Below are 27,441 nucleotides of genomic sequence, written 5' to 3'. Positions count from 1 at the left end.
TAACCCTGCTGAAACCTTGCCTCCTGCCCGGAATAATCAATCATCCTTCCTCTCTAGCCTCGCCCCAAACAAGCACTCAGGAAATAAAAGTCAGTTTCTGTTGTCCTTCCTCACCCTGAGGTATAAAGGCTTGTCTCAAGTTCGAGTGGCTGGTTAGAGGCTCAACCAGAGGGAGCATCTGGGTCTTGCTAAGACCTTGTCCCATCCACCTGAGCAGAGCCCGCCCCACCCTCTCCCCTCGGTCCGTTGGAGACCGTTCTGGGTGGGGAGGAGGGGCAGCTGCTGCCTGCCTGCTGCTTCTTAAGGCTCCTGAACACCACTTCTCCTGGCCTAAAGGTGCCTGATGAAGGAAGTATTATAACTTTCAGAAAAAGGTAAAATCATGACTCCCATACGGATATACGATCAATGCACGTTAAACATTTTATTTCACTCCTAAGGGAACCAGGTGGGCATGTTATAACCGACTAGCTCAAAAGGACAACAAAAGAACGTTCACATTTATAGGTGAGGAATATTGAAATGAATGTGCAAATAGGGCGGAATTGCTTTTTCCACAAGGGGCTGAGGGGGCCTGTCTATCAGGGACATGCAGCTGTAAAATAGCTCGAGGGGCTGGCATCCGACAACCCAGAGGGGATCTGTTGTCGCGGCCACCAGCCTGCAGTGACCGCGGAACGCTGCGGATGGCTCATTGAAACACGAATCTTACCCGGGAAATCTTACCCGTCATTGGCTAACCGACCAAGCATTGGGGGCCAGGCAGGGTGAAGTAAAAGGAGCAGAAGCGGTGCTCCTGCCAGGGAGATAAGCTTTTGTCTCCTTGCTGGCTTATGGTCCAAGGTCATTCCCTCAGCCTTAGCCTCGGTGGGGGTTACAGCTTCTGATACCAGGCAGGGCGGTTCCCAACATGCTGTGTGACAGTGAATAGTTTTCCACTGAAGTGCACTTTTTTCTTTCCTGTGGAAGGGAGGTCATGAGTAGGATGCACTCTGCAGTCTCGAACCTGATGGTCATTCTTGAGATTGGTATGGCTCAGGCACTATGAATGCAAACTCCTTTCTGAATGAATCAGGGAGATACACCTGCAGCTACTAAGGTGAAGGGTGCGAAGACATTTAAGATGTTTTTGTTTCAGCTCAATTTTGGCATCCCGGGACATTGCAGGGTGTTTGGGACCTGGGCCCGTGGCCGAGGCCTGTGGTTTTCACCAGACCCGGTTCGAGGCCCACTCTGCTGGCAGCCCTGGGTGGTCACACCCTCTCTGATGCGCAGTGTCCTTGTCTCTGAATTGTCACCTACGTCATAGATTATGATTATTTTATAGAGTAACTATTCGCCTCATGAAAAGTGTGTTTTAAGTGGATAAAACCATTTCCCTGATGGTGTTCCACGGTCACGGGGATTCTGTCCTACCAGCGCAACCTACCCCTCCCCTCTCGTCCCCATCCCAGTCTGCTCTCCACGAAGCCTCCTTCCCCCCACTCGTGTTCCTGGCAGTGTGGGGAGCAGCACTCCGTCACCCTGGGTGGGTGCGGGGTGGAGGGGAGCTGGCACACGCTGGGTGGAGTTCACAAGTTCAAACACCTGGGTGCGGCCTCAGGGAAGGGGGTCCTGAGGAGGGGTGATAAGCAGAAAACTTCAGGCACCCCAGCAACCCCATGGGGTCCTGTGTGGAATCTGTGCTCCCTGAGCCCAGGTTCCCAGGCACTGACTTGCAGGTGGGGCCGTCCCCACAGGCGGGGGTCGGGGAGGAGTTGTCTCCTGACACAGGTCTCCCTCCAAGAGGGTGCGTTCCAGTTGCAGCAATGCCACAGTTTCCCAGTTTGTTTTCTCCTCTTATCCTCGCTAAAACCGTGCGCAGTAGGTATTCCCACCATCTTGCATCGGGAGAAGCTGAGGATTTGTTGAAAGGCTGGACAGTGGTGCCCCAGGGCTCCACGCTGGGTTCGCTAGCCCACGCTGCCCTCTAGTGGCTGTGCTCAGAACCTGCCGTCAGGAAGCCCAGGTCAGTCTCACTGGGTTTGCACACAGCCGAGGCCAGCGTTCCCAGGCCTGCAATCAAGGGGACCGGTACCCCCTCCCAGGACACCTGCACCACTTGATCAGCCCCTCTCTGTCTCTGAGCATTACATCTGTATGTAGGTATTTAACTGTGGCAAAATATACATTACAGTGTGCCATCGTAACCATTTCCAAGTGGCCTTAAGTAGATTCGCACTGTTGTGCAACCGAAACTCTGTATTCATTGAACTCCCGCTCCTGCTCCCCCAGCCCACCTTTCTGGGGTGCTCCCCACACCCCACCGTCTCCTGTCTGTATGAATTCGGCCACCCTAAGTGGAATCACACAGTATTTGGGGTTTTTTGCAACTGCCTTACTTCCCACTGCAGAAATCTCCCCCGAATTGCCCCCCCCCATGGAGTGATTTATAAACGAGCAGCCTGGAGAACAGCATTCCACAGAAGTCCGTCCAGGTAACATTCCTCCCAGCATGGCTAACTAGAAACAGGCTGGGCTGTGAGGAGTCTCGGCACAGGGCTCCTATTTGCAGATGGGAAAAATGGAACCAGCAGCACCTCACAGCAGGGAGCTGGCCTGGCCCTCACGCTGGGTCTTGGTAGGCTCGTCTCCCAGATCACTGCAGTCATACCCTGAGCACAGCCACTCCGGGCCAGCAGCTGAAACGACCGGCACCCTGTCCTGCGAGGGGCTGCTCCTTCCCCACCAAGCTCAGGTGTCGAGCCACACTGCAGACATTTTCTTTAAAAAAAGCTTCTCAGTCCTAGAATGTCCCCTGCTTCCTGACAGCAAACCCACTCCCTTAAATCCTCCCCAAAGTCCTCAGCACCTGCCCAGTTCTGGGTCCCTCCTAACACTTGCTGTGAGGGCAGCAAGCACAACAGACCCCACTGTTCCCTGGGGGCAGGTCCCTGGTGGTCTCTGGTTGATGGGCTTCAACAGGGCCATTGCAGAACGCTGATTGGAGGAGTGATGGCTAAGAATTGCTGGCCAGCAACAGAGGCAGCAGGGGACTCCGTGAACCATCAGAGAAACCCACCAACCCCACATTTCTGTCCACCTCAGCAACCCTATGTGATCGATACTAAAGTTGTTCCCATTTTACAGATGAGAACATGGAGGCTTGGAGGCTTAATAACTAGTCCACACTATGGAGTGGTGGCTCCAGGTCTGAGACCTGAGTTGCCTGGCCCCCAAGCCCAGTGCTTTCCTGCCAAACACCCTCCTCTCTGGAGCTGTGACCGCCGAGCCTCGGTATCAGTGTGGTCCTCTTCATGTGCACCGAGCGCATCCCATGGATGAGGGTTGACTCTGCTAAGATTTGGTGGCCTCAGAGGGCTCCCCTGTACAGGTGGCCCGTGTCCAGGAAGGAACGGCACGCTGAGTCGGCTGGTTCGAGTTGCCATTGCTGGGCATGAGCTCCCCAACCTGCTGAGCGGAGCCCCACTCCGCGGGGAAGGAGGTGCACGGTCTGAACGCCCACACCACTGTGAGCAGGCGCCCAGGGCACGCTCTTCCAGGGCTACAATCACAGGCTCGTGTCTAGCTCGGCGAGACCTTAGACGGAACACAGACGGACTTCTAGCAGTTACACGTTTATTCTCACGTGTAATAGGAAACATAAAACTAGCACACCGACCTGTGACTGCATGGCTACACTGTTTAGCACAAGACTAGAGTTGGGCGTGAGTAAAACAAAGTACGTTGATTTAGAGGAAAAATTAAGGCAGTGAGAGGATATGAGGTCCTTGGTTATGACAGTGGTGGGAGTGGGCTGTGAGTGCCGGGGGTGCGGGGCCCGCTGCTCTGACGCCCCTAAGGGGCTCTAGGAGACGCTCTGCAGCACCTGGAGCCGGCATGGGCACGCTCACGGGAGCCTGCGGTGTGTCAGGACTGCCCCAGGGAGGAGAGCGCACCTTGCTTTGTTTGTGCGCTACAAAGTGCCACAGAAGTTACCAAGCAGCAAAAGTGATTTTCCTTCAAATAGAAGAATCTTCTAGGTGCGGCCTGGAAGACGCAGTGGGCGCAGGGCAGCCTGGGCGGGAGGGCCCGAGTGGGCCTTGGGGAGACAACCAGGAGGCTGAAGGGACACCCCCCCGGCACTGTCTTGAAAGAGTGTGTGTATGTGTGTGTGGGGGGTGTGCACACCCCAGTCAAGGCAGCAGGAAGGACCCTCAGAGCGTCTGCACCCGGTTGCCCCGCATGCAACAGGCACTTAATAAGTGTCAGCTGACTGGCACACAGGGGGCAGCCAATGCCCTTGGGTGTCAGCCTATCTCCTCCTGCCCCTGCTCTTCAGGCTCACAGCTGGGCCAGGGGCCAATGGCCGTGCCACCCCCGGGGTCACATTCTTGTACATTGATGAACAAACGGGAGACATTTCCTATTAAGGTACACTCTTCTCGCAAAAATCCAAAGAATGTTTCTCATCGTTTAAACCTTAATACTTAAAAAAAGCACTTTTTAAAGGACTTTGGAGTTTAACTCAAACAGGTAGGTTCTGCAAGCCAGAGCTGATCTCAGTACCTTAGTGCCCTAACGGGACAGCTAAAGTGTCACTGCTAGGACACAGGGTGCCACCTCAGCCCTGGAAATGGGGTGGGGGTCAAGGTCAGCGTGCAAGAGGGCCCAGAGCCTCAATCATGGCCCCCCGGATGAGATACGCATGGCACGGGGACTTCCGGTGCCCGAGGACGGAGGAGGTGGCGGCGAGAGGTGGAGGGGCGCTGTCAGCAGCCGCCGGCTGCTGAGCTGGAGGAGGCTGAGGCTGGGGCTGGGGCGGCTCGGCCCCTGCGCCCTGGATATGATGGGCTGGTCCCTGTTGTGGCTCGGGAGGAAGGTGCGCAAGAGCAGTCAGGACAGGGAAACCGAGTCAGGAAGAGGCCCTCAACAGGGGCCGGCGGTGGCTCGGGGTCCTGGCAGGTGGCGCTCTCAGCAGCACCCGGCAGCGCTCCGCTTCACGTGACACGGCTTACAGAAGAGACGGTCGTTCAGCGGGTAGCAGCCTTGGTCCGTGGGCTCCACAGACAGGAGGACCCTGCAGTCCTGTGGGGACAAAGGACATGCGGATGGACCCCAGGCTTGGGCGCAGCACAGAGCTGGCCCGCGGTGGGAGCTCACCCGGTGTCTGCTGATGAAACGAACCGAATGAATGAACTCCCTCCGGGCTGGGAAGGTGGCCCCTCCTTCCTGCTCCCCCAGCACACCTGGGGCAGGTCTCCACCAGGGAAGACAAGGCACAGGGGGCTCCCACCCATAGCAGGCAGTGAGTGATGAGTGAGCAGAGCCAGCGGAGGGGAGCCGGCCCCTGAGCGATCTCGGAAAAAGGCAGAAGCGCCTTAACAACTGCCCAGCAGTCCCTGTAGGACGTGCCCTCTGCGAGGCAGCGACCCCATTTCCTGCTCAACCCGGCCCAGACCAGAGCCCGGTGCACCGCGGGCACGCGGCAAACATCTGCTGAGTGAATAACAGAAACCAGCCCGGGCTTCATCTCGGATGCAGAAACTGAGGCCCAGGGAGGGGCGGGGCTTGCCCCAGGTCTCCAGGCTCAGGGTCCTGGGCTCTTTTCATCGCTCCCGTTTCTGCACAGCTTTGACACTGGCACAGACTTTAAAATTCCAAATTCTCAGATCACCAAAGGACTTGAGAGGGAGAGATTTGGAGCCCAACCTGCTAAGTTCACCATTCTGCCGCAAGGCTGTACCTCACCCGAGCCTTACCAGGGCACACACTGGGGAGTAATGATGGGGATGATTAATGCCCAGAGACACGGTTCAGGGCATGGCTGGCATCCTCTGGAAGCTGCACTCATCAGTTCAGAGGGGCTGGTCCCTTTAGAGACAAGGTTGGGCTCAGAGGTGCCATTCTGATGCAGCAAGGCCAGCAGAGGGCGCCCTCGTGTGTCTCTTTTCTGCAACTGCATCTTGAGTCTCTCAAGGACTATTTAAATGCCAGGCTCTGAGAGCATCAATTGCCAAATGTCAAGTCCCCAAGGTGCACATGTGACCTCTTCTAAATTAAAGTCGAGGAAAAAAACATCTTAACTTTGACAGAGCCACACAATCTGGGAAGGAGCTGTAGGGTGGAGCTGTTTGTCAATCATTGCAGACTAACAGGGTTGGAATCACTTTTCTTGGCCTCAGTTTCCACAGCTTAAATGCAGACAATAACTCCCATCTTGCAAGATCATCTCAGGGAAAAGTAAGGCGATGTGCACGAAAGCATTTTGTAAGTTAAAAATCACGGCCCAGGTACGAAAGGGCTGTTACCCCTCCATTTGGAGCAATGGTAATAAATGACACGGACCGCAAGGGACAGGAATGACCTGAGGAGTGTGGACGGCGCCGTGAAACCCCTTCCTAAAGAAACAGCGCCCCAGTCCGTCCCAGGCCAAGGCGGTCTGAGCCTTGCCACCTGAAATGTAAACTGCGGGTCGCAACTCAGCTTTCTGCTGCAGTCCCGGAACGGTCACAGTAGCCTTGGCCCAGCGACCAAGGACAAGCAGGGAGGGTTATTTGCTCGCTGACCAGGCTCGGGGAAATGCTTATCGCCACTGCACCTTATGAGGGCTATGGCGGTGATAAGCGCACTGGATTTCCGTCACTGCTCTTTCCAGAGGCGTTATCAGTCGGACTCTGGACTCTAACCACCAAAGACAAGGGGGACTCTGAAGCAATCTGTCACCTTCCGGACCGAGCTCCCCTGTACACTTAGAGAAAATAGCCCCTCGGTCCCACGTGTCTGTTTGCAGAAACGGTTAGAATTACTCACTGGCTGATGAAGAGGTTTGCTCTGGGGGTCCCCACTTAGGTGACACCCATAAAAGTGGCCACCTTTGTCGCCGTCCTCAGAGAAGACAGAAACATCAGTGACATGGAGGTGACAGTGGAAGAGGCAGGGAGGACTCCTGGAGCCTCCCCACCAGGACCGACTATAGGACTTACAGGATCTGGGACAAAATGAAAATGCAGAGCCCCTTGTCCAAACATTAAGATTTTCGGACCCTTTTGGAGTTCAGAAGTGTGATGACTGGGTGTTCACACTCTTGTGTGACATGTGACTCCCACAAACCTTGTTACATTGGCACATAACCTGTCTGACATAATTTAAAAAGTAAGATTTTCATGACAGTGACAGGAGAGCTCCCAAGCTTCTGCGTGCGGGGTCCTGTGAGACTCCTGGGCATTTCCTGCTGGGACCACTGCACCAGCTTCTCACCAGCCGCCCCGCCTCGGCCTCACCCGTCCCTGCGGCCTGGGGCATGTGGGCCCTTTCCTTCTCTCCGACCACAGCCTGCCACACGCAACACTCCAGACGCACCTAGGAACTTCCGCTTCCTCTGATTCTTCAGGCTTGCTCACGCCAAAGTGGGTTTTCACACACCCTTGCCCCTTTCCCGACTTCCTTTCTTCTCTCCGAATATCTGGCAAACTCCTACTCATCCTGCAAGACCCCGGGAAGCATCGCTTCCTCTATAACCTCTCTGGTTAGACTCCATCACAGCCTTGCTAGTCCCAAAGCTGATTTATGCATGCTCTTTCCCAGCACCCGGAAAGACATCTGCGGGGTGGGCTTGCCCCGCATCTCTTCCTCCCTTCCTTCCCATGGTTGTATCAACTCCCTGGCCCTAGGAGTTGTTAATCACAGCCCCTGGCCAGTGACTGGTCTAGAAGTGGGCATGTGACCCACTCTGGGCCAATCAGAAGCCTTCTTGGGACTGAATAGGCTCCCTGGATATAATTTCCAAGTGAAAAGGATGTAAACCTGGCCCAATCGGGGCCATGCACTGTCTCCCCCTCCTCAGAGGATGCTAGCCCACAGGAAGAGAAAATGAAGCAAACACACAAAAAAGGCAGAACTGAGAAACAGAAAGAGTGCCCCAATATCACTCGATACAATCAGCGACATCTCCATGAGCCTTCCCACAATCCCCTTTCTTGCACAAAGTAGGCTGAGTTCAGTTTCTACCATTTAGTCAAAGAGTTCCGATGAATAGACTCCAGTTGTGTGACTGCGCAGGACCTGCAGCATGTCATTAAATCACCGCTCCACTCACCTCGCACCTGTAGCAATTTTCATGGAAGTTTCTTCCCATGCACTCGATTTTGAAGGCATCCTTGCCGTCTCGGGGGATGATGGGATTCTCACAGATGCTGCACACAGGGGCGAATTTCCTAGAGGGAAGAGAACGCACTTGGGAGGCGTTCACGCCGACAACCACAGAAATTAGCTGTCAGGACGGCGCCTGGCTCTAATTCACCTCCTGGAGCTATTTCCGACCTGTTGCTACGTGACTGCACCTGGAGCTACAACCGCAAATGCCTATTTCTTCCTGGCAGGGGCGGATGGAGAGACCGGGAGTAATTAGACCCGGCTTCCCAGGGTATAATTAGCTGGAGGCAAGGAAGTGACGCGCATGTCAGAATTTGAGAAAGCAAAGCCATCTCCTGTGAGTTCAGCAGGGGGCTGGGGCCCGTTTCATTTGTCTTGTATTCTAGGTCATTGCCTTTTCTTCTTTCCTTTCTTTCCAGCAGGCACATCTGTCTTGCCCCCTGGGATATGCCTGTCGCTGCTACTGCTGCTTATGGCTCCGTGCTCTAGGGGTCGGGAGCAAGGCCCCAGAATTCTGGCCGACCGGGGGCGGGGTTGAGTCGTGGCTTCCGTCCTTACCAGCTGGGAGACTTTGGGTACTTATCCGCTGCATGCCTCAGTTTCCACATTTGGTAAAGTGGAACCCTCAGCAGTGCCTGCCTGATAGAGGTGATGTGTGCATGCCTCAAGGCCGGATTTAATTAAGTTCTCGGTCTTAATCTACTCCTCCATTAGTTCTGAGGATGAAATGGCCTAACTCGAGTGCCTGGCCCAGGGTAGGTGCTCAAAATGTTAACTGCAAGCAGGTACCTGGTCAGATAGAGGGTGTGCAGAACAGGAGGACCCAGTTTCTGCAGAAAAGCTGTTGACCCAGCCCCTGGGTCTCCGGCTCAGCTCTTCCGTTCTGCCCAAGTCCCACCCTGGCCTCCCGCCCCACCCACACCCAGACCCCTGTCGTACCTATAGAAGTCGTCCAGGCAGTACACCTCGTTCTGGCTGTCCAGGGCAAAGCTCTCATCCCCGATGCACCGGGCGCAGGTCACACACGTGAAGCAAGTCGGGTGGAAGGCCCGGCCCAGGGCCCTGATGATGTGTTCCCGGACCACCTCGCCACACTTGCCACACTTCTCCAGGGTGTCCTGGGGCAGAGGGCCACTGCCTCAGAGCCATCCACACGTGTGCCCGCTCCAAGCCACGAGGGGCTTCTGACCAACTCAGAAGGGGCCCAGGAGGCCAGGGGTACAGGTGGGGAGCCCAAATTCATGCCATTGGCCTACAACTACCACCCCCAAACCTGCACTACTGCTTCAGTGGATCGAGCTTGGCCTTGTGGCCTTGGCTACAGTGAGGATTCCCGCCACAAAGCTACGACCGCATGTTTTCTCCCTAGTAAATGCTGTGGCCACATACACGAGGGCCCACAGAGGAAATTTCTTTTAAATCTCCAAGTCAGCTAAAGCAATTCCTGGAGAAGCTGGTGTGCCTTTTCTCTTATAGACAAAAAACCTTGAAACCCTGTTCCCTTTTCCATTTGCCCACTGGGAAGCTCAGAGTCAAATTCCATGCCCCCCTTTTAGGAATTGTAAGGGTCTTTTATTTATATATTTTGGGGTGTTATTAACTTTTCCTTTGAAAGTTAATAGCACCCCACACTCCTCTCTGATTTTCCTCTGTTCTAGTTAATTTTATATTCCGTAATATTATGTACATGTTTTAAGTTGTTTTATGGGGTAAGAACACTTACCATGAGATCTACCCTCCCAACCAATGTTTACACACCCAATATAATTATTGGCTATCAGTACACGTACAACCGTATAATCTCATAAACGATCTCAGGAATGAGGAGGGATGCGAGTTAGCACTGAGGGGGGCTGACAGGCCTCCCCCCAACCAGCCCCTTTCTCCTACACGTCTCTCCTCCCCTTCCTGTGCTCCTGTTCATCTGAACCCAATTTCATCTGACGGGTGTGTTTCAGGGGGAGGGGGTACATTGACCCTTCACCCCCTCCCGGGGCAGCCCTTCTCTCCCCGGCACACAGCTCCAGTCCCCCCTCGCTGCTTCCAGCTCTAAGCCCCCTCCCCCTCCCCCCTGCATCCCCTTTGTGCCTCACCCCTACGTGGCTCTAAGCTGAGGAAGGAGGGTGAGGCCACCTGCCCCTCTACATGGATGAGGTCAGAGGGGCGGGCAGCCCGGCTCCCCTCTCCTCTCGCAGTGCCTCCTGCCTGGGCTCGGGTCGTGCCGGCTCTGAAGACAGTCCCAGCTCTCGGTCCTAATTCCCAGTCCACACACCAGTAATCTTCAGGCTTCCCCGTATACCAGAATCACTTGAGAGACTTGTTAAAATGCAGATTGCCAGGGGCCGCCAATTCAAGAGGATGAGGTGAGGCCTACGTCCTCGAGTGGTCTGCACACCATACAGAAACACGCCACCACACGCCATCGCAGAGAACCACCAATTTCAATACCTTGGCACCCGGACTGCACGTGGTACCCAGAGGTGCCACAGACCCCCCTTCAGAGCACGCCTCAGAACCTGGTGGCTCTAGGGGAGAGTGCAAGCCCGAGGGCAGGCCCAGAGCCCCATGCGCCTGGGTATCTAGAACCCCAGCTCCGCCACCTGCTGGAGCATGACCGTGTGTGAAAGGTGAGTGACAGCCCCGAAGGCATCCAGGACCTAGCCCCTGGCACCCGACTCTGCCGATGCGCTTGACTGTGAGACGGGGAGAGTATCCTGGAGGATCCAGGTGGGCCCTGAATGCCATCGTGGGGGTCCCTGGAAGAGGGAGGCGGAGGGGGATCTGACGGGGAAAGGGGCGTGACACCGAAGCGCAATGCGACCCTGCTGACGTGGAAAACAGAGGAGCCGAGGCGTGCAAGGAACGCGGAGTGAGAAGCTGGAAAGGGCAAGGACACGATCCTCCCCTAGAGTCTGGGCGTGGGGGTGGAGCACAAGGCTGTGATTGGACACATTTTGGACTCTGACTCCGGAACTGTAAGAGGGTCCATGTGTGCCGTCTGGCGCCACCCAGTGTGTGGCAAGGTTACAGCTGTCACAGGAAAGCCATCCACCTTGGCTGAGCTCCTCCCCTGTCTCCGAGCCTCAGCCTCCTCCTCTGTGAAACGGGCCAGTACTGCCTGCCTCCCGGGGCTGTCGTGGGAATGCAATGATGCGCCATCTCCCCCGAGCCCGGCTCAGGGCCCGGCATCTGGGAAGCCGCTGCAGGGGTTACCTGGTAGCAGGGCTCGCAGAGGGGCCTCCCGTCCTTCTGGTAGAAGCTCTGCCCCGCCAGCTGGCGGCGGCAGGTGCGGCACGTGAAGCACTGGGCGTGGTACTGCCTCCGCATGGCTTCCACGGCCAGCTCGCGGGGGGACACCGCCTTGTGGCAGAAGGCACAGACGTCTGGGGGAGAAGAGACACAAAGGCCATGGCCTGCCCAACCCGGGAGGACTGTACCCGGTCGCCACCCACAACAGGCCCAGGGTGCTAGGTCTCTGCCTTGAACCCCCGGGGCTCGTGAGTGCGACCTCCCCTCCTCGCCTTCCGAGGAGGGTCGGCAGGCGCGGTAGGAAGCCAAGTGAATGGCCTTTGAAAAGAGGCGCAGTGTCAGGACCACTGGGTTGCCATCTATAAAAAGTCAAAGTGGGGGGAGGCCTCCCCCATGCCACCCTGCACCCCGATCATTCCCAGCGTGTGGGAGACGTGGAAAACGAAAGCACAAGAACACGAAGAGCACCCAGAGGAGAATTATTTTATGACCTTGGAGTAGCAAAGGCCGTTTGGCACAGGGTAAGTGCTCACTGCTGTTTATTAAAGGAGTAACACATGGTGCTGGGGAGCCTGGGGGCAAACGGTCACACAGACGCTGCCAGCAGGAGGGCAGATCGGGCTGATCACAGAGGGCAATCCGGCAAAAAAAAAACAATACCGAAGTCACCAATGCACCCACCCTTGGGCCACACTAGTTCCTCTTCTAGCAACTTATCTCACAAACCTGCACCCAGGAAAAACGACCACGTGCCAGGCAATTCACCTCAGCCTTATTTTTTGTTACAGCCAGGAGCCCCCTGAGCACCCATGCATAGGTGACTGGTTAGATGCACACGGTAGGGCCCCTCGAGGGAATACGATGCAGCTGTGAAAAAGAGTAGGCACCACCACATGTTCGAGTGTGCAATGAGCTCTAACACGCACAAAGAAAGTGCAGAACAGCACGGCGTTTGCTCCTATTTGTGCAAAACATGGGGGGTGGGGGTGGATATTTGTATTTCTTATGTGTGCATAAAAAAATGCATCTGAAAGAATATGCACAACATTGACAAGGGAAGACTCGCCCTGGCTGGTGTGGCTCAGTGGACTGAGCACAGGCCTGCGAAGCACAGAGGGTCGCTGGTTCAATTCCCAGTCAGGGAACATGCCTGGGTTGCAGGCCAGGTTCCCCGGTGTGGGGAAGCGTAAGAGGCAACCACACATTGATGTTTCCCTCTCTCCCTCCCTTCCCCTCTCTCTAAAAATAAACAAACCTTCCCCTCTCTCTAAAAATAAACAAATAAGTAAAAATCTTAAAAAAAGAAAACAAGGGAAGACTCCGCTGTGTACCCTTTCATCTTTCCATTTTATACAATGTGAGGGTCTCAGGTGCTCAAAAAATTAAATGCGGAAAAGAAAGTCCAGGTGTCTTTGCGATCATAGCAAGTTCGGTGGTCCATGTGATCAATTTTACGTGGATTTTAGTGCTAAAGGAAAAAAGGCAAAGGCAATAAAAATAAAGTCGATGTACAACTCTAATAAGGCCCATCACTGAATTGGGAGCTGGGGAAGACACCAGTGGTCCCTGCTGTCCCAGTTCCCACCTGCAAGCTCAGGCTGGCCCCCTGAGGACCCCCGGGGACCTCCCAGAACCCCCCAGCCCTGGGCCCATACCTGTGGACGCCTCTCTCTCAGCAAAGCCAACAGACTCCTCCGGGGGAGGCGGCAGCTCCTCCTCTGCGGGCCCCAGACGACTAGGCTGAAGCTGGAACGGAGGCCCCTCCGCCAGGGACTGTGGGGACACAAGAGATGGGGGGGAGGAGAAAAGTCACCCAGTGGGGACCCCACACAGCCCTCTCAGCCCCACCCCTCACCTGGTGGCACAAGACACAACTAGCCCCATGGTACAGAGGAGGAAACCGAGGCCCAGAGAAGCAAGTGACCCAGCTCAGGTCACTCAGCAGGAAGGTTACCGTGGCAGCTGGAGCCCAGGCCTCCCAGCTCCTGGTCTGGGTTCCTTCGACCAGTCAAAGCGACTTCCTTCTACTTCTAAGGAAGCTGCCGGACCCAGGATTTTCCTGGGCCTGGAGTCCCCCCCATTTCTGCAGTGGCCTCTGTTACTAAGGGCAGAGGATTAAACATGGTCCACAGTACCTGCGGTGGGGGCGGGGGCAGGTGTAGCTGCTCTAAGTCGGAAATGAGTGACGCCCCCATCGGGGCCGGGGGCACGACGTCGTCTTCCTCATCCTCGTTGGGAGGAGGCAGGTACGCCGGTGGGGGCGGCGGAGGTGGGAGGAGGTCCAGGTCGGGGAGCGCGTCCTCGCCATCCAGGGCGGGAGGAGGAAGAGGGCACCCTGCAAGCACAAGGGTGAGCTCTCCAGGGGGCGCAGAAGCCACGCAGGTGTGGGAACCACCGCTGGCGACATCACGGACGCAGGTAACGCCCCCTAGCGGGTGGATGCAGAACTGTCCACGAAGGGTCTGGCTGCCACCCCCGGAACCTACAACTAACCTCAGCGGAGGTCAGGGGTCTTCTTTTGACTCCCCTTACGCTGCAGTGAGCTGCAGGCGCCAGCTCTGAAATGCTTTCACCAAAACGAGGCCCCAGACATAAACCAAAACCAAACACAATCTAAGCGGGTCCCTAGACTTAGCGTCCTTTTATAATCAATTTGGAAGACAGAGGGGCAAGTGGGAGGAGTCCACAAGGGAGCCAAGAGTTGCATCAGCACATTTCTGCGACAAGTCAGTGGCAGGGGAGAGAAAAAGGAGGGGTCTTCCTTGGAATTAAGAGACTTTAGAGGAAAACAACCCCATATGATGTTTATATATTCATCTGGTCTAAGTTACCACCAGCCACAGGTAGCTACTACGCACATGAGAAGTCCACACTGAGCCCTGATTGGTGTGGGTCAGTGGATTGAGAGCCAGCCTGGGAACCAAAGCGTCACTGGTTCGATTCCCAGTCAGGGCACATGCCTGGTTTGCGGGCCAGGTCCCCAGTAGGGGGTGTGCAAAGAGGCAACCACACATTGATGTTTCTCTCCCTGTCTTTCTCCCTCCCTTCCCCTCTCTCTAAAAGTAAATATCACTTTTTTATAAAGATCACATGCCAAAACGATAATTTTTATATATTGGGTTGCATGACATATTATGAAAAGTAATACCACTTAATTCTTTTTACTTTTTTCAGTGTGGATCCTAGAAAACTTTAAAGTACATACGAGGCTTGATCTGTGACTCAGTATATTTTTATTGGACAGTGCTGGCACAGACCTCATTGGATCCTGACTCAAAGGATGAGTCATCACCTCATTTAACCCTCATTTTGCAGATGAGGAAAAGCTAAAAATTCCACTGGATGATGTAGCTCAAAGGAAGGACAAGACATAATGTAGCCCATTCATTCCACTACAATCCAACGGTTACAGGGCATTTTTACGGCAATTCAGGGTAAATCAATTATGGGTAGTGGACTAGATAATCATAAGGTATTCTTGCTGATTGTTTCACATTGTGGTTATGTTTAAAAGAAAAAAAAAGAGCCTTGGCTGATGTAGCTGAATGGATTGAATGCAGGCCTTTGAACCAAAGGGTCACCGGTTCGATTCCCAGTCAGGGCACATGCCTGGGTTGAGGGTTCAGTCCCTGGTTGGGGCACATACAAGAGGCAACCAATCAGTTGTTTTCTCCCTTTCTTTCTCCCTCCCTCCCTTCCCCTCTTTCTAAAAATAAATGAATAAATAAAACCCTTAAAATACTTAGAAGGAAAGGGAGAAAGGAAGAGGCAGAGAGATGTAACAAACATGGCAAAAACTTATTGTTGAAAGTAGATACAGAGCACACAGGGTTCCTTGTACTGTTCTCTCTACTCCTGGGTATGTTTGAAAGACCTCCCCCCCCACATGCACTCACACACACAAAAAACACCCAACAGCAAACACACACAGGACACAAGTGACACTGAGGGGGTGGCCCTATCTGCTAGTCCTCGGGCTCAGCCTCTCCCGGGTTCCTGGCAGGCAGGGAGGAGGTGGGCCGGCCGATCACCAAGCTCCTGCCTCGGCCCCAGGCCTCCCTGTCCAGCCACTCTGATGTCCGGGTAACCCCCACCCCTCCGTGCTCCGCTGGAGAAGGGACTGGGGGTCAGGAGAGAAGCCCCGTGTAGCGCAGGGCTGTGTACACACCCGTGACAATCCTGTCACTGCCACTAGTGGGTGGGCCCTGTGGGCAGTGCCCTCGGAGAAAGGACGCAGAGTCCTCTACCAACCTGCTGTCCCCGACACACTGGGCAGGCCAGGTCTACCTGAGGTCAGGCGGCCCTGCGCCCGGCCCTGCACCCGGCCCCCGAAGACCTGGGCTCTGGTCCCATTCCCCGCTCGCTCATTCACTGGGGCGCCTCTCTGGGTTTCAGGTTTCCAGTCCACTCCATGCAGATAACGAACCCCGCTCCTTTGTCCCAAGGGCTGGGGGTGCTGTACAGGCGGGAAGCTTGTTCTGATGCAGAGGGCCGGGCCCAGCCCAGAGCTGCTGACTCAGCAGGTGCGGGGTGAGTTCCCAGAACTCTTTTCTTTTGAAAAGTTCCCTGGGCTGCTGGTTCAGAGGCCACACGGAGAACGACTCCCACGCCTCAAGCCTCCCCCCTGCCTCACGTCTCAGGACTAAACCGCAGCTCCCCAGGCATGGCCCCCAGAGCAGAGCAGCAACCCTACCTGGAAACACGTAAGAAACGCAAGGTCTTGGGGCCCCACCGCAGACCTGCTGAATCAGAAACTCCAGGGTGGGGCGCAGCCGGCCGCGTCTGAACAAGCCCCCAGGGATGCTGATGCGGCTGGAGTGTGAGAACCACGCTCCAGAGGAGCTGCCGTGAGTCAGGAACTGGAGCGGGAGACACAGCAGGTACCGAGGCCTCTCCCAGGGCCTGCCTTAGGGTCTGGACTAGACCGTAGGCTGTTCAGGGCGGGCGGGTGCCAGTCAGGGCAGGGATTCGAGACAGGGACTGGAGGCCATGGGGCAGGTGGGCAGAAAGGGGCCCGGGCAGAAGGGGGCCCACGCAGAGCGAGGATGATTCTGTCCAACTGGCCAAGAGCCGGCGAAGGGCGAGCAGACTTTTAGGCAGAAGCCCAGAGAAAAGCTGACCTATGGATAAGAGACAGGTGGGGCGGCGGGAGTGGCTCAGGAAAGGGCGGGACTTCTGCCAGGATGCAGGGCTGGAGAGCTGCGGGTGGATTCCTGAGGGGACAAGCGCCAGCAGAGGCATCAGATGACAGCCTGCTGTAGAGGCGGCTTTAAGCAGCTGGCCTTTAAGCAGCTGGCGGCGACCCAGGGATGCTTTTGTGTTCTGTAGTCAGACCAGACTCGTGACCAAGGGGCTCACCTAGAAGGCACCTCACTCCAGCGAGGCTGCACACCACGTGAACCCAGCTGGGGGGGAAATGGCGACCGCTCACCGTGAAGAAGCCACCCCTTCCCGAGGAAGGTCTGGTTTTGTCACCACACTCCCGGGGTCGGCAGCCTATAATCCCCATAACCCGAGAAAACATCCAGGAAATGTTGGCACCTCAATGGTATTTCTTGAGCTCCCTCTCCTACCCAAAGGGACCTATTTCTTCCCACTGGATGACACGTCCCGATGTGTGAACCTCGGTCCCGGTTCTCCTACGTGGAGAAGCAGCTGGACAAGGCTGTGCCCTCAGGGTGTGTGGTCAGGACGGAGAAATCAGTGCAGGAGGTTGCATTGTAATGAAAACGCATGTTACACGAATATCTCCAGACTCCCCTGCGTGCAGACCAGCAGCCCCTTCTTTCTGGCCCCCTGTCATTGGCATTTCCTATTGGTCTCTAGGTGGTTTCCATGGTGATGGCTGCACGGGGCTGCCCTAGGCTAGCAAGGTGACTGACGGGATGCCTGGGGGATTCTGGGGGCTCAGCTGCTATCCGGGGCTGGCCTCTCACCCTCTGTGCCTCAGTGGCTCCTTGTTCCAGCTGGTGCCCTGATGCACAGTGAGCTGTCCCCCTGCCTCAGGTCCCTGACCGCCATCCTGCATCACTGCTACCCAATCCAACAGCTGAGACTTTCCATGGAAGTTGCAGGGGGAGAGGATTGGAAGGCTCTGGTCAACAAGGCAGCAGGGCCAGCTCAGACCAGGCATGAAGTAATAAAACAGTCACTGGGCTGCCAACCAAAGGGTCGCAGGTTCGATCCCCAGTCAGGGTGCATGCCTGGGTTGCAGACCAGGTCCCCAGTAGGGGGTGCACGAGAGGCAACCACCCATGGATATTTCTCTCCCTCTTTCCTTCCCTTTCCCTCTCTCTAAAAATAAATAAATAAGACCTTAAAAAAATAACAATCACATGTGCAGCATCCATTCTTCGATGGATGCATCCCACACGACCACATTTCCATCTCCCAGAGGCAGAAACCAAGGGAGGAAGTTCATCTAAGGTCCCATAGCCAGAGAACAGCACAGCCCAGAGGAAACAAAATCACCTCTCGGGCCCTTTGGACTGGCCACGTTCATTCCTGCCTAAGGCCTCAGCGATCACTGTTCCCACTGTCCTTCAAGCTCCGCCCCCCAGCTCCGCCCCCAGCTCCGCCCTGCCACACTCAGGTCTCAGCCGACCGCCACCCTCTTGGAGTAGCCACTCTGACCGCCCCACAGAAAACTGCACCTCTTCACGTCTTTGCTGTGTTTTATTCCTCTACAGCACGCTAGTGTCTTCCTGAATTACATTTTGTATTTTTATCATGTTTTCCTCACTGAGATTTATGCAGGCCAAGAACTCTGCCTCTTTGTTCACGCCCCCAGTGTCTGGCCCAGAGTAACAACAGGTAACATATTTAACGCGTCCCATGAGACAGGGGCTGGGCAAACGCCCGTGCTAACTCACCCGACCCTCAGAACAACCCTCTGACGAAGGTGCCGCCGTTACCCCTGTTGTCAGAGCAGGAAACTGAGGCCGACGCCACACAGCCAGGGAGTGTGGGAGCCAGGGCTCACACCCAGGCAGATCAGACGGGTTTCAGAGTCTGCCCGGCACGCAGTAGGTGTTCAATGAATGAATGATCTCAGAGCCTGCCCCCCCCCCACCAGTGCTGTCTCCATCCCGGCCCCCCACCCAGTCCCCAGTCTCTTACCTCCATTGGCGAGCTGAGTGGGGACAGCCGGCACTGTGGCCGCGGCCCTGCCAGAGGGCGTCCAGGGACCCGGCCTCCCCGCCGAGCCAGCTCCGGGTGCCTTCTCGGGGGCAGCAGACTCCCAGGGGCGGCCGGGCCGGGCCGCGCAAGCTGCCCGTCTCACTTCCTCAACCACGGCCTCATCTCGACGTGGGGGTGCCAAGGTGATAAAGACAGACGAGGCGACCCGCTTCTCGGGCTTCGAGGCCATCGCCGAGGCTCCTGGTGGGGCTGGGGGCAGAGTGGCACTTGGGCTCAAGGCGCAGGGTGCGCCCTGCCCCGGCCGCAGCCCTCCCCTGGGGCGCGGAGCCTCCCTCCTCCCAACAGGGCAGGGGCAGCTGCCCCACCGAGCCAGCCAGCGGCGCCCAGCCCGGCTGACGAAGTCCTTCCGGCGAGGGCGAGTGTTTACCAGGTGACTTGGCTACAAGGTGGGACCCGGCATCCTGCCTGCCCCTCCCCCGAACCTGCACACCTGGGCGGGCAAAGGGCAGCCCTGCCCTGCTCACCCCACGAATGATTAATTTCCTTCCACCGAGGACTGTGCGGAAAGAGCAGCTCCTCCAGCCCCCGCCCCAGCAAGGCTGCCAGCCAGCCCAGCCCAGGGCCACACCCCAAGTGACCTCCCCCACCCGGGATCCCGGTTCTCCTGTCACAGCCTAAGTCCCCAACGTTGGGACAGCTCCGCCATGGGAGAACGTCAGGACTGGCCTCCGGGAGGCAGAGGGGACAGAAAAATCAAAGCTGACACGTCCCAAGACCCACTCTGTGCCTTAAGCACTTTCTGCCCATTAACTCATAAACCCCCCAACACCGCTGCAGAAGAGCCAGGATTGCTGCCCCCATCTTACAGATGCGGAAACCGAGGCAAAGAGGCGGAAACGTCACTTGTTCGGGTCGTGCGGCAGCGCGTCTCTTGGCTGCTTGGCTGCCTCTGCGGCCCAGCCCACCAGCCGGCACCCCCTCCTCCACAGTCGGCCTCCAGAGCCGGTCAGTCCTTGTTTCCACGGCTGGAATCACTCGCTCTGCCCCATTTCCCAAACCGCAGCCCAAACCCTCAGTGGGCTCCAGTCTTGCCTCCCACCCCACCCCCGGAGCGGTCTTTTCAGGGGGCAAGGCTGACCGTTGCTCCTTATTCAAAAGTCTTCCCTGGCTCCCTACTACCTGGAAAGTCAAGTCACCAAGCACCCTCGCCCACCCCCACTTCCTTGTCCGGGAGTGTCTCCCACCACCTGGTTTTCCTCCCTCGCCCGCCACAAGGTGAGCTTCAGTTCTTCCTGAGAGGCCCAGCTCAAACATCACCTCCTCCATGACGCCCCCCCCCCCAATTCCTGACCCTTTCCCTGGGGCTGCTGTCTGCTTCCGGGGCGATGACAGCCCGTCATAGGGCAGGCTGTCTCACTGTCACCATGTCTGCCCCGCCCCTGGCCCCCCCAGAAGTGACCACGTGCGCCATCAGCTGTGCCTGGGATTTCTGGGCGGCCCGGGCCCAGCTCCCAGCACAGGCATCCAGGCATGGGTCCGGGAGCAGGGCAGCAGCCCGACGAGGCAGATCCCGTTTCTCATCTCTCGGGGGTTCCTGTGGACAGTGGCCTTGGGGGCAGAGGCTGAGGTGGGCCATGGGGAGGGGCGCGTCAACCACACTCGGCTCAGGAGAGGGCCCAGGGCGCCCAGGGGGAAGAGCGTGCCCTTTTGTGTCTCCCCCCCCCCCTCCGCCCCGCCCCGGGGTCACCGAGACCTAGCCCGAGGCCCAGCCCACAGGTCCACGGGGAGGAGAGAAAACAGGGACCCAGACAGCGACCCTGGGGAAGCAGGTGGGCAGGGGTGAGCGTCCTGACAGATCCAATGGTGGACTTGGGGCCCAAGTGGCCGCCCAAGGCCTCCCTCCATGGGAAGTCCCAACCGGCCACCGTGGGCAATCTCGGTGACTGGCGGAGAATAATAGTAATAACAAAAACAACATCCATGCTTGTAAATTCCTCCTAAGTTTGTTTATATGTTTGGTCAAAATGTATCACTCAGTCCAATGAAAGAAAATACCGATTCCAAAACAGAAACCAATATTTGAAGAAAGCGTCTTAAGTTCTCTAAGCACTTCCCTTTCGTTAACTTGTGTTGTAAGTGATGTTTGGAAGCACATATGCTCACATTGGCCGTCACAGCCTTTGGTTTTATACTTGGCTACAAATTCCATTATCTATTTCTATAAACAATGTTCACAGCGCCTCTGAGATTTCAATACCAGAAACCACAAGGGCGCTGCTGACGCCGCGCCTGCCGTGTGCCAGGCGCCGTGCCCAGGGCCTCCCGGTCCTCCCCGCTCACCGGACCCTCACAGCCCCTTCCGCCCCCACTTCGCAGACGGGCCAGTGAGGCCCCGAGAGGTCAAGTGACTTTCCCAGGCCACCTGTGGCAGGCTCAGATGCTAACCAAGCACCATCACCATCCGAGGTGAGTTCTCCAGGTGTCTCTGGGCTCGAGACTCACTTCTTCCCTGGGTCGCAGGCATGCCCCCAAATTCTCAGGCTTGTCCTCACCCCAGAATGGCCCCATCTGGACCTATTTATCTAGTGTTCAGTGCGTCCTGGGCGGCCCCCAGAGACTGCTGTGGATGCCCCCTCTGCCTTCCTGCCACCCTGCTATGACCCCTGACCCCCACTCCACCCCAGCTCGAGAAGTTGGGTCTGCTGGTTTCTCGGAAAACATGCAAGGCAAATGTCCCAGTGCTGAGGCCAGATGTTCACAGCTGGGCACCCCTCCCAGCCGCCCCCCAGCACTTCCTGCGGTTTCTGCTGGGGCTTCAGGCCCCAGGGGAAGGGGCCCAGCTGGGGCCTTGCAAAGCCCAGTCAGTCAGGTCAGCCAGGCCCCGGAGGGAAAGGGAGGCTGCGCCCCCCTGGTCCCACTGCCCCCACCTCCTGTCACCCTGGAGCGGGGTTCACGTGCAAAGGCTCCCTGTGGGCAGCATTCCAGGCGGCGGTACCCTAGGGCCCCTCCACCCCCTCGCATCCTCCCCCAGAAGGCAAATGCGAGATCCAGTCGCGATCCAGTCGGGTAAGCAGAGAAAGTGGGAACAAAGGGGAGGAAAGTCATTTCCTGTCAAGAGGAAGGAAGGAGGCTGCGATCCAGCAACCACCCACCCGGCCCAGCTTTATGCTGCAGCCCAGGGCAGGGCCTCCAGGGGCTCCGGGTAGTGCCCCCCCTCCTTCCCCCTCCCCACTCCCGTGTCCTACTCCTCACCCCTTCCAAAAACTCTGGAACCGCCTCTAAGCTTTGTTCTTGGACAGTCTGGTAAAGCAGTCTCTGCTCCGTTCAGAATTCAACTTCGCTAGAGGTGGGGGTGGGACTGCACCCCTCACCGGCTGCAGGGGCCCTTGCGGCCTCAGATGCGGCTTCCCCTCCGGTCTCTCACCCAAGAAAAGGGGAGGAAGCGCGTCCAGCTGGGTTCGCACGGGCCCCACCTCTTTCCTGCTGGGTGACCCCGAGCAGGTCACTGAACCTCTCTGGGCCTCCGGGTTTTTTTAAGAAAGCGAGAATGAGGTCTGTCCCAAAGGGTGGCTGGCTGAGGGGACAAGAGGAGAGAGGGTGCAGAAGACCTCGGTACTTAGGGCCAAGAGAAGGCCAGCTGGTTCTTCAGCCCCGAGTGGGAGGAGGAGCCCCCGGGGTCTGGGCTCCTGGGGGGACCGGGGAACTAGGACTTCGCTTCCGTCATTATGGGGGGAAGGAATCTAAGCGCTGCCCAGCCCCTTCCCGGGATCCTCGGGGGACCCATGCCAAGACACACGCACCTTGGGGCTGGGACCGGCCTCACCCCTACCCAGCCCCCGACGGGGACTACGGCCCTGAGAGGGACTGCCCTGAAGCGCTTCCCCTCCCCTCGCCTGACCCCGGCTGGATAAAGGGGCCCGGAGGTCCCCGGAGCTCCGGAAACCCGGCGCCCTCCCGCGAGCAGCCAAGCAGGGCGCTGGCCGGGTCACCGTGGGGCGCTGCCGGGGACTTTAATTCGATCCATGTGCGGGACGCTGTCCTCTTTGTGCGGGAGCTTCCGCCCTGCCTCCCCCCGTCCCTGGCGCCCCGCACGGGGCAGGGACACTAGCCCTCCCCCGACTCCCGGACTGTGACCGAATTGCTGGGACGGAAAGACAGCACCCCCGGGTCTGGCAGGCACCTCCCCCCGCCCCGGGTGCCGCAGGACCCCCACAGGAGCGCCGGGGCTGAGGTCCCGGCTGGGGGCGGGGTGGCCTCCGGCCAGGGACTGCCGGCTTGTCACCTGTGTGTACCAGGGGCAAGGACTGCAGGACGGAAGGACCGGACCCCCACTCCCCCGCCCAGCTTACCTGGGCCGCCTGGGCTCGGGCCGGTCCGGTCCGACGCCCGAGCCAGCAGAGCCAGGAGGAGCGCGCGCCTCCCGCCCCTCCGCCCTCCCCGCCCCCTGGCTCCCTCCGCCCCGCCGCCCCGGCCGCCTTACCATAAAAGGTGAGGCTTGGGGGAGGGGGCCCGGGACTCCCGTCGGGCGGAAGTGGCCCCCTACCTGCCCCCCCCACCTGGCTGGCCGCGCCCCGCGCCGCCCCCTCCCCCTCCTTTTGTTTCCTCCACCCCTCCTCCCATCCCCCCAGCCCAGGCCTGGAGGGAGGGAGGCCTCCCCCTCTGCCCACACCCCCGTGTCCTTTGTGCACCCTGAGTGGTCCTTACCCTCCCCCACCCATAGCTCACTTGGGTTGGTGGTCCTACCTGCCCTGTCCGGTGGAGGGGGTGCTTCCACCTCAGCCTGGCTGGGAATTTCCCAAGGTCCCCAGAGTCAGGTGGGTCTGGGTTGCACGGCCGTCACTAACCCCAGGGACCCGGGCAGTCACTGCATCTTCCGGAGCCTCAGTTTCTTTGTCTGCAAAACCCGGGCGTGGCCGCCTTCCCGGCGGGGTCTGCCTGAGGATAGAAGATGCTGACCGCAGCCGGGAGAACGCAAGGAGTGGTCCACGTAGGCTGGGCTCGGGGCTTTTTCCGGGGCGCCCCAGTGAAGCAGGTCACCTGGATTCGCTGTCTTGGGCTGTCACTACCTGTCTGGACTCAAGCTCTCTGCAGCGGGGTCCCAGGGTCCCGGGAGACAGGGCCCAGTGGCCATCGCTTCACCTGTCGAGGACCGCCCCCCTACCTCCTGCACACCCTCCCCCAAGCTGGAGTGGCTACATAATAGAGTTGGGAGGGGAAGCTGAGCCCGGCCCCGGGGCAGGAGATGGAGCCGGGATGGGCCGCCTGAGTCCCAGGAGGCCTCCGGAGCGTTGCTGGGAAAGGGAATCTGGGTCTGATTCAGAGGCAAACAGATTGTTCTTTTGATTAAAGCCACAGTGGCTGAGGCCAGTGGAGCACTGGACCCAGCGCCGTCTGGGGGTGGCCAGGCAGGGCCTGGCGCTCCTCTGTGGGCCCAGCGCTGCAGTCGCCCTGGCCAGGGTGGCGTTTGGGCTGCTCCTGAGGGGCTTGCGCTCATGGGCTTGGAAAGGGGGCGTCTGGAACCGCGTCCCAGGCTCCTCCGCCCCTCCTGCCACCGCCCTAAATCCCTCACCCCTCCTGCTTTTGGTCATACTTGTTTCATTTGATCGTCACAGCTGCAACTGAGGGTCCCTGATGACTTTGATTGAATTTAGTTGTAAATCCTAGCTCTAGAAACCATCCCATCCATCTCTCCCCGCCCTCTCTCTCTCTCTCTCTATATATATATATTTGTATATATATATGCATGCAACCCCGGAGGCCGCAGAAGGTAGTAGCCAGGACCTAGCGGTCTCACGGTCGGGACCTCTGCACACCAAAGACATCTTGCCCCGAGCTGTGTCTCAGGCCTGAGCCAAGGGGGAACCACCCCTCGGGCTACTTTCCCAGGAGACCAGACAGAGAAACGCAGGAAAAGACCTCAGAACCGACCCCAAGACCTGAAGAAGTGATTGATTACTCTCACCTCACCTCCGAACAGTTCCCAGCGTGACCCCGTGCCCCCAACCTACGGTGTCTTGTGATTCCGCCCTGTGTGATCTGTCACCTACACGCCATTGGGGAGCCGGGTTTTTAGAGCATAAACTTCCATCTCTGCATTGACCGGTTCAGTGTGAGCTATTTGCCTTTCTCTCCGGCTCATGCATTTCTGCGGGCCAGTGCGGGCCAGTGCGGGCCAGTGCGGGTGGGCGGGTGGGCTCAAGTAAGCGGCCAACTCTGCAACAGCAGCAGCAGCAGCAGCCCACAAGACTCCTATCAGCGGGCACCTGGCCTACAGGCTTCCTTTGCACTTGACCTCTAGGAGGGCCCTGTGTGGCGGGGCTGGCTACTCGTGTTTCACAGATGAGGAGATTGAGGCCCAGACCTGGATTCGAACCCAGGCCAGTAGCCCCCGGGTGCCCTGCTCTGTGGTCCCAGGGGCTGTGAGACTGCCCACCACCCTTCGGATTGGGAAGCTGAGGCTTGGAGAGCCAAGGGAGAACCGCACTCACAGCTGCCTGAGCCCTGGTCGGGCTCAGTCCTGGCTGGGTAGCAACGCCTCCCACTTGGGAGCAAGACTTCCCTACGCCTCCCCCAACCCCCGGGGAAGGGAGGGAACCCCTGAGCCACCAGAGATGGGAATGACTGGAGGAGGAAAGTGAGACCCAGGGGTTTTCAGACACTTTTGGCTGTAGCAATCCCTTTTCAAGTGCTCTGTGACCCGAAAGCTTATTTAAAACAGAAAAATGCAGCCCTGGCTGGGCTGCTCAGTTGGTTGGAGCATCATTCCACGCACCAAAAGGTTGCGGGTTCGATCCCCCATCAGGGCACACATTGGAGGCAACCAGTGGATGTTTTATCTCTCACACCGATGTTTCTCTCTCTCTCTAACCAATAAACACATCCTCAGGTGAGGATTCAAACAAACAAACAAACAAACAGAAAAACGCAGCTGCTCTCCCTCACCTCCAGGATATTCCCCAAGCCACCTCCCTACACCCCAGGGTGGGACAATAAGGCACCAAAGGGCTGATCTGGGGACTTGTCCAAGGTCACAAAGACTCCATCTGGGACCCAGGAACCCTCACATATGCTCTGGGCTAAGACTGGCTCGGGACGGGGGAATGTGTGGGGGCCTGCCACCCAGCACCCCAGGCCACCTGCCTCACCTCCACCGCTGCTCCCAGGTGGGGGGGAGGGGAGCGTCCTGACCAAGGGTCTCCCGCAGCACCACTCCCTCCGGGTGTCAGTGTCACCTTGGCAGGTGCCAAGCTTCCTGCAATGGAAACCCAGGAAGTGCTTTGAATGAGAACACACGCCCTTTGTCCGCTGCCGGCCCAGAGGCCCTGCTCCCCGCCTCCCTCCTTCCCAGCCTCAGACCAGCTTTCTGCCAAGTGACTGAGCGAGGGCTAGACCCTCTAATGGGGTTCAGGCAGCTGAGACCCGGGTGGGGGAGATGTCTGGGGGCGAGACAGAGCTCTGGGGATATCTGCTGCTGCCCAGTCTGTCGAGGAGCTGTCACCTGCTGCCCACAGTAGGAGGAGGGCTTTGACCCAGTAAACATTGATTGGGCACCTACTGTGTGCTAGGCACAAGCCAAGGACCTCACAGAAGTCAGGTCAGACACAGTCCTTGTCCCCATGGAGCTTATAGGGAGGGGGAGGCAATCGACACATAATACAAATTTAATATATGAGGGGGGACTCCAAAAACAGCAGAATTGTCTTCTGGAGGGTGGGCCCCAATAGCACAGGCTTCCCCTGCGAGGTGCATGTTCTAGGAGCCCATCTGTAGCAGTGTACCAGCTGGTGTTGTTGTGAGAGGTTGTGTTCGGCTTCAGTGACATTTTTTAAAGACTCTTTCAACGCGTTTCCCCATTTCATGTGGGTGATTCACAAGCGCACCTGCCTACACTGTGCTGAGCATTCAGCAGTTTTTGACCAAAGCGGCATCACCCCTGTGCCCCACCCTCCCCAGCCACCTGATCTTGCCCCAGTGACATTTTTTTGTTTCCCTGATGAAAAAGTCCTCAAAAGGAAACCTCTTTGCCAATGTAGAAGAGGTGAAACCAAAAACGGCAGAAACACTGAAAGGCATCAAAACCAACGAGTTCAAAAGCTGTTCTGAGCAGTGGGGAAAACGTTTCAATAGGTGTATCGCATCAAATGTGGAGTACTTTGAGGGTGACTGAAGTTTCAACATGTGAGAATAAATACACAATTTTTTATACATAAATTTCCTTTTTGGGCCCCCCGCCTTGTCAGTCACATTATGTCACCTCCTCTGCAAAACCTCAGTTGGCTGCCCGTGGGAATAAAACCCTCACTCCGCCCCCCACATTCCCTGGAGGGGCCCTGAGTGATGTGGCCCCGCCCACCTCTGCTCAGTCATCACCGGTGAATGAATGGGGCGAGGAATGCAGGACACCCAGAGGGACAGTGTTACAGCTCAGAAAAGCTGGGAGTGGGGGCTCGGGAGGGAGGGGGCTGGCTCACGGCAACCACAGATGCCCCGGGGGTTACCCTCGTGCCCTCTTAGCAGGGACCGGGCGCTCTGGGCTTCATCCGCCTCTTCAGAAGGACGCTGGCCGGGGCCCAGGAGGCGGGCTCGGGTGCTCTCTGTAGGACCCGGCCCCTGTTCCAGGCCGTACCTTTTGGATTTCCTCTGCCCTTTCTCTTTGTTTGGTATGGAGGTTTGCTAAATGCCTCACTTAGAGTGATCTAATTTTTACACAGAAATAGTTCAATAGATAAGAAAAGAATCCTATTGCAGCCCACATGCCCCAGCTTTTGTTTGGAAAACGGTCCCTGTGCCCATAAAAAGGAAAAGACTGCTGATCCCCATCCCTCCCGGCCCTGTTCCCCCTTGGTCCTAGGCTATGTGGGGGCCAGAAGGCCGGGGAACCTTCCAGCAAAAACATGAGAACAGTTGGAACCTGGTGTC

At 57.4% G+C, this 27,441-nt stretch overlaps 1 protein-coding gene and 1 non-coding gene across 4 annotated transcripts; one reads left to right on the top strand and one right to left on the bottom strand.

Moving 5' to 3' along the window:
• Nucleotides 1-4,434: 4,434 nt before the first annotated feature.
• On the bottom strand, nucleotides 4,435-25,775 carry FBLIM1 (filamin binding LIM protein 1). 3 transcript variants are annotated; one of them, XM_045859832.1, is made up of 9 exons: nucleotides 25,668-25,775; nucleotides 23,266-23,457; nucleotides 18,502-18,771; nucleotides 13,518-13,717; nucleotides 13,038-13,155; nucleotides 11,347-11,516; nucleotides 9,073-9,251; nucleotides 8,078-8,195; nucleotides 4,435-5,067 (listed from the first exon to the last, which is right to left on the bottom strand). In XM_045859832.1, the coding sequence occupies exons 3-9, from the start codon at nucleotides 18,749-18,751 to the stop codon at nucleotides 4,954-4,956; spliced, it is 1,149 nt and encodes a 382-aa protein (XP_045715788.1). In that variant the 5' UTR covers nucleotides 18,752-18,771; nucleotides 23,266-23,457; nucleotides 25,668-25,775; the 3' UTR covers nucleotides 4,435-4,953. The 3 variants fall into 3 exon arrangements, with proteins under 3 accessions (XP_045715788.1, XP_045715789.1, XP_045715790.1); XM_045859833.1 differs by lacking the exons at nucleotides 23,266-23,457; nucleotides 25,668-25,775 and adding an exon at nucleotides 22,872-22,952; XM_045859834.1 differs by lacking the exons at nucleotides 23,266-23,457; nucleotides 25,668-25,775 and adding an exon at nucleotides 21,775-21,792.
• Nucleotides 7,023-7,123, top strand: LOC123832381. The gene has a single exon (XR_006788039.1). It is a non-coding gene; the product is annotated as a small nucleolar RNA U13 (small nucleolar RNA).
• Nucleotides 25,776-27,441: the final 1,666 nt, after the last annotated feature.

Source organism: Phyllostomus hastatus, unplaced genomic scaffold (genome assembly GCF_019186645.2).
Source record: "Phyllostomus hastatus isolate PE091 unplaced genomic scaffold, TTU_PhHast_1.1 phas_scaffold_182, whole genome shotgun sequence".
NCBI classification, from domain to species: domain Eukaryota; kingdom Metazoa; phylum Chordata; class Mammalia; order Chiroptera; family Phyllostomidae; genus Phyllostomus; species Phyllostomus hastatus.
Note: the sequence above shows the minus strand (reverse complement) of the source record. Positions and strands in the feature narration are given on the sequence as shown.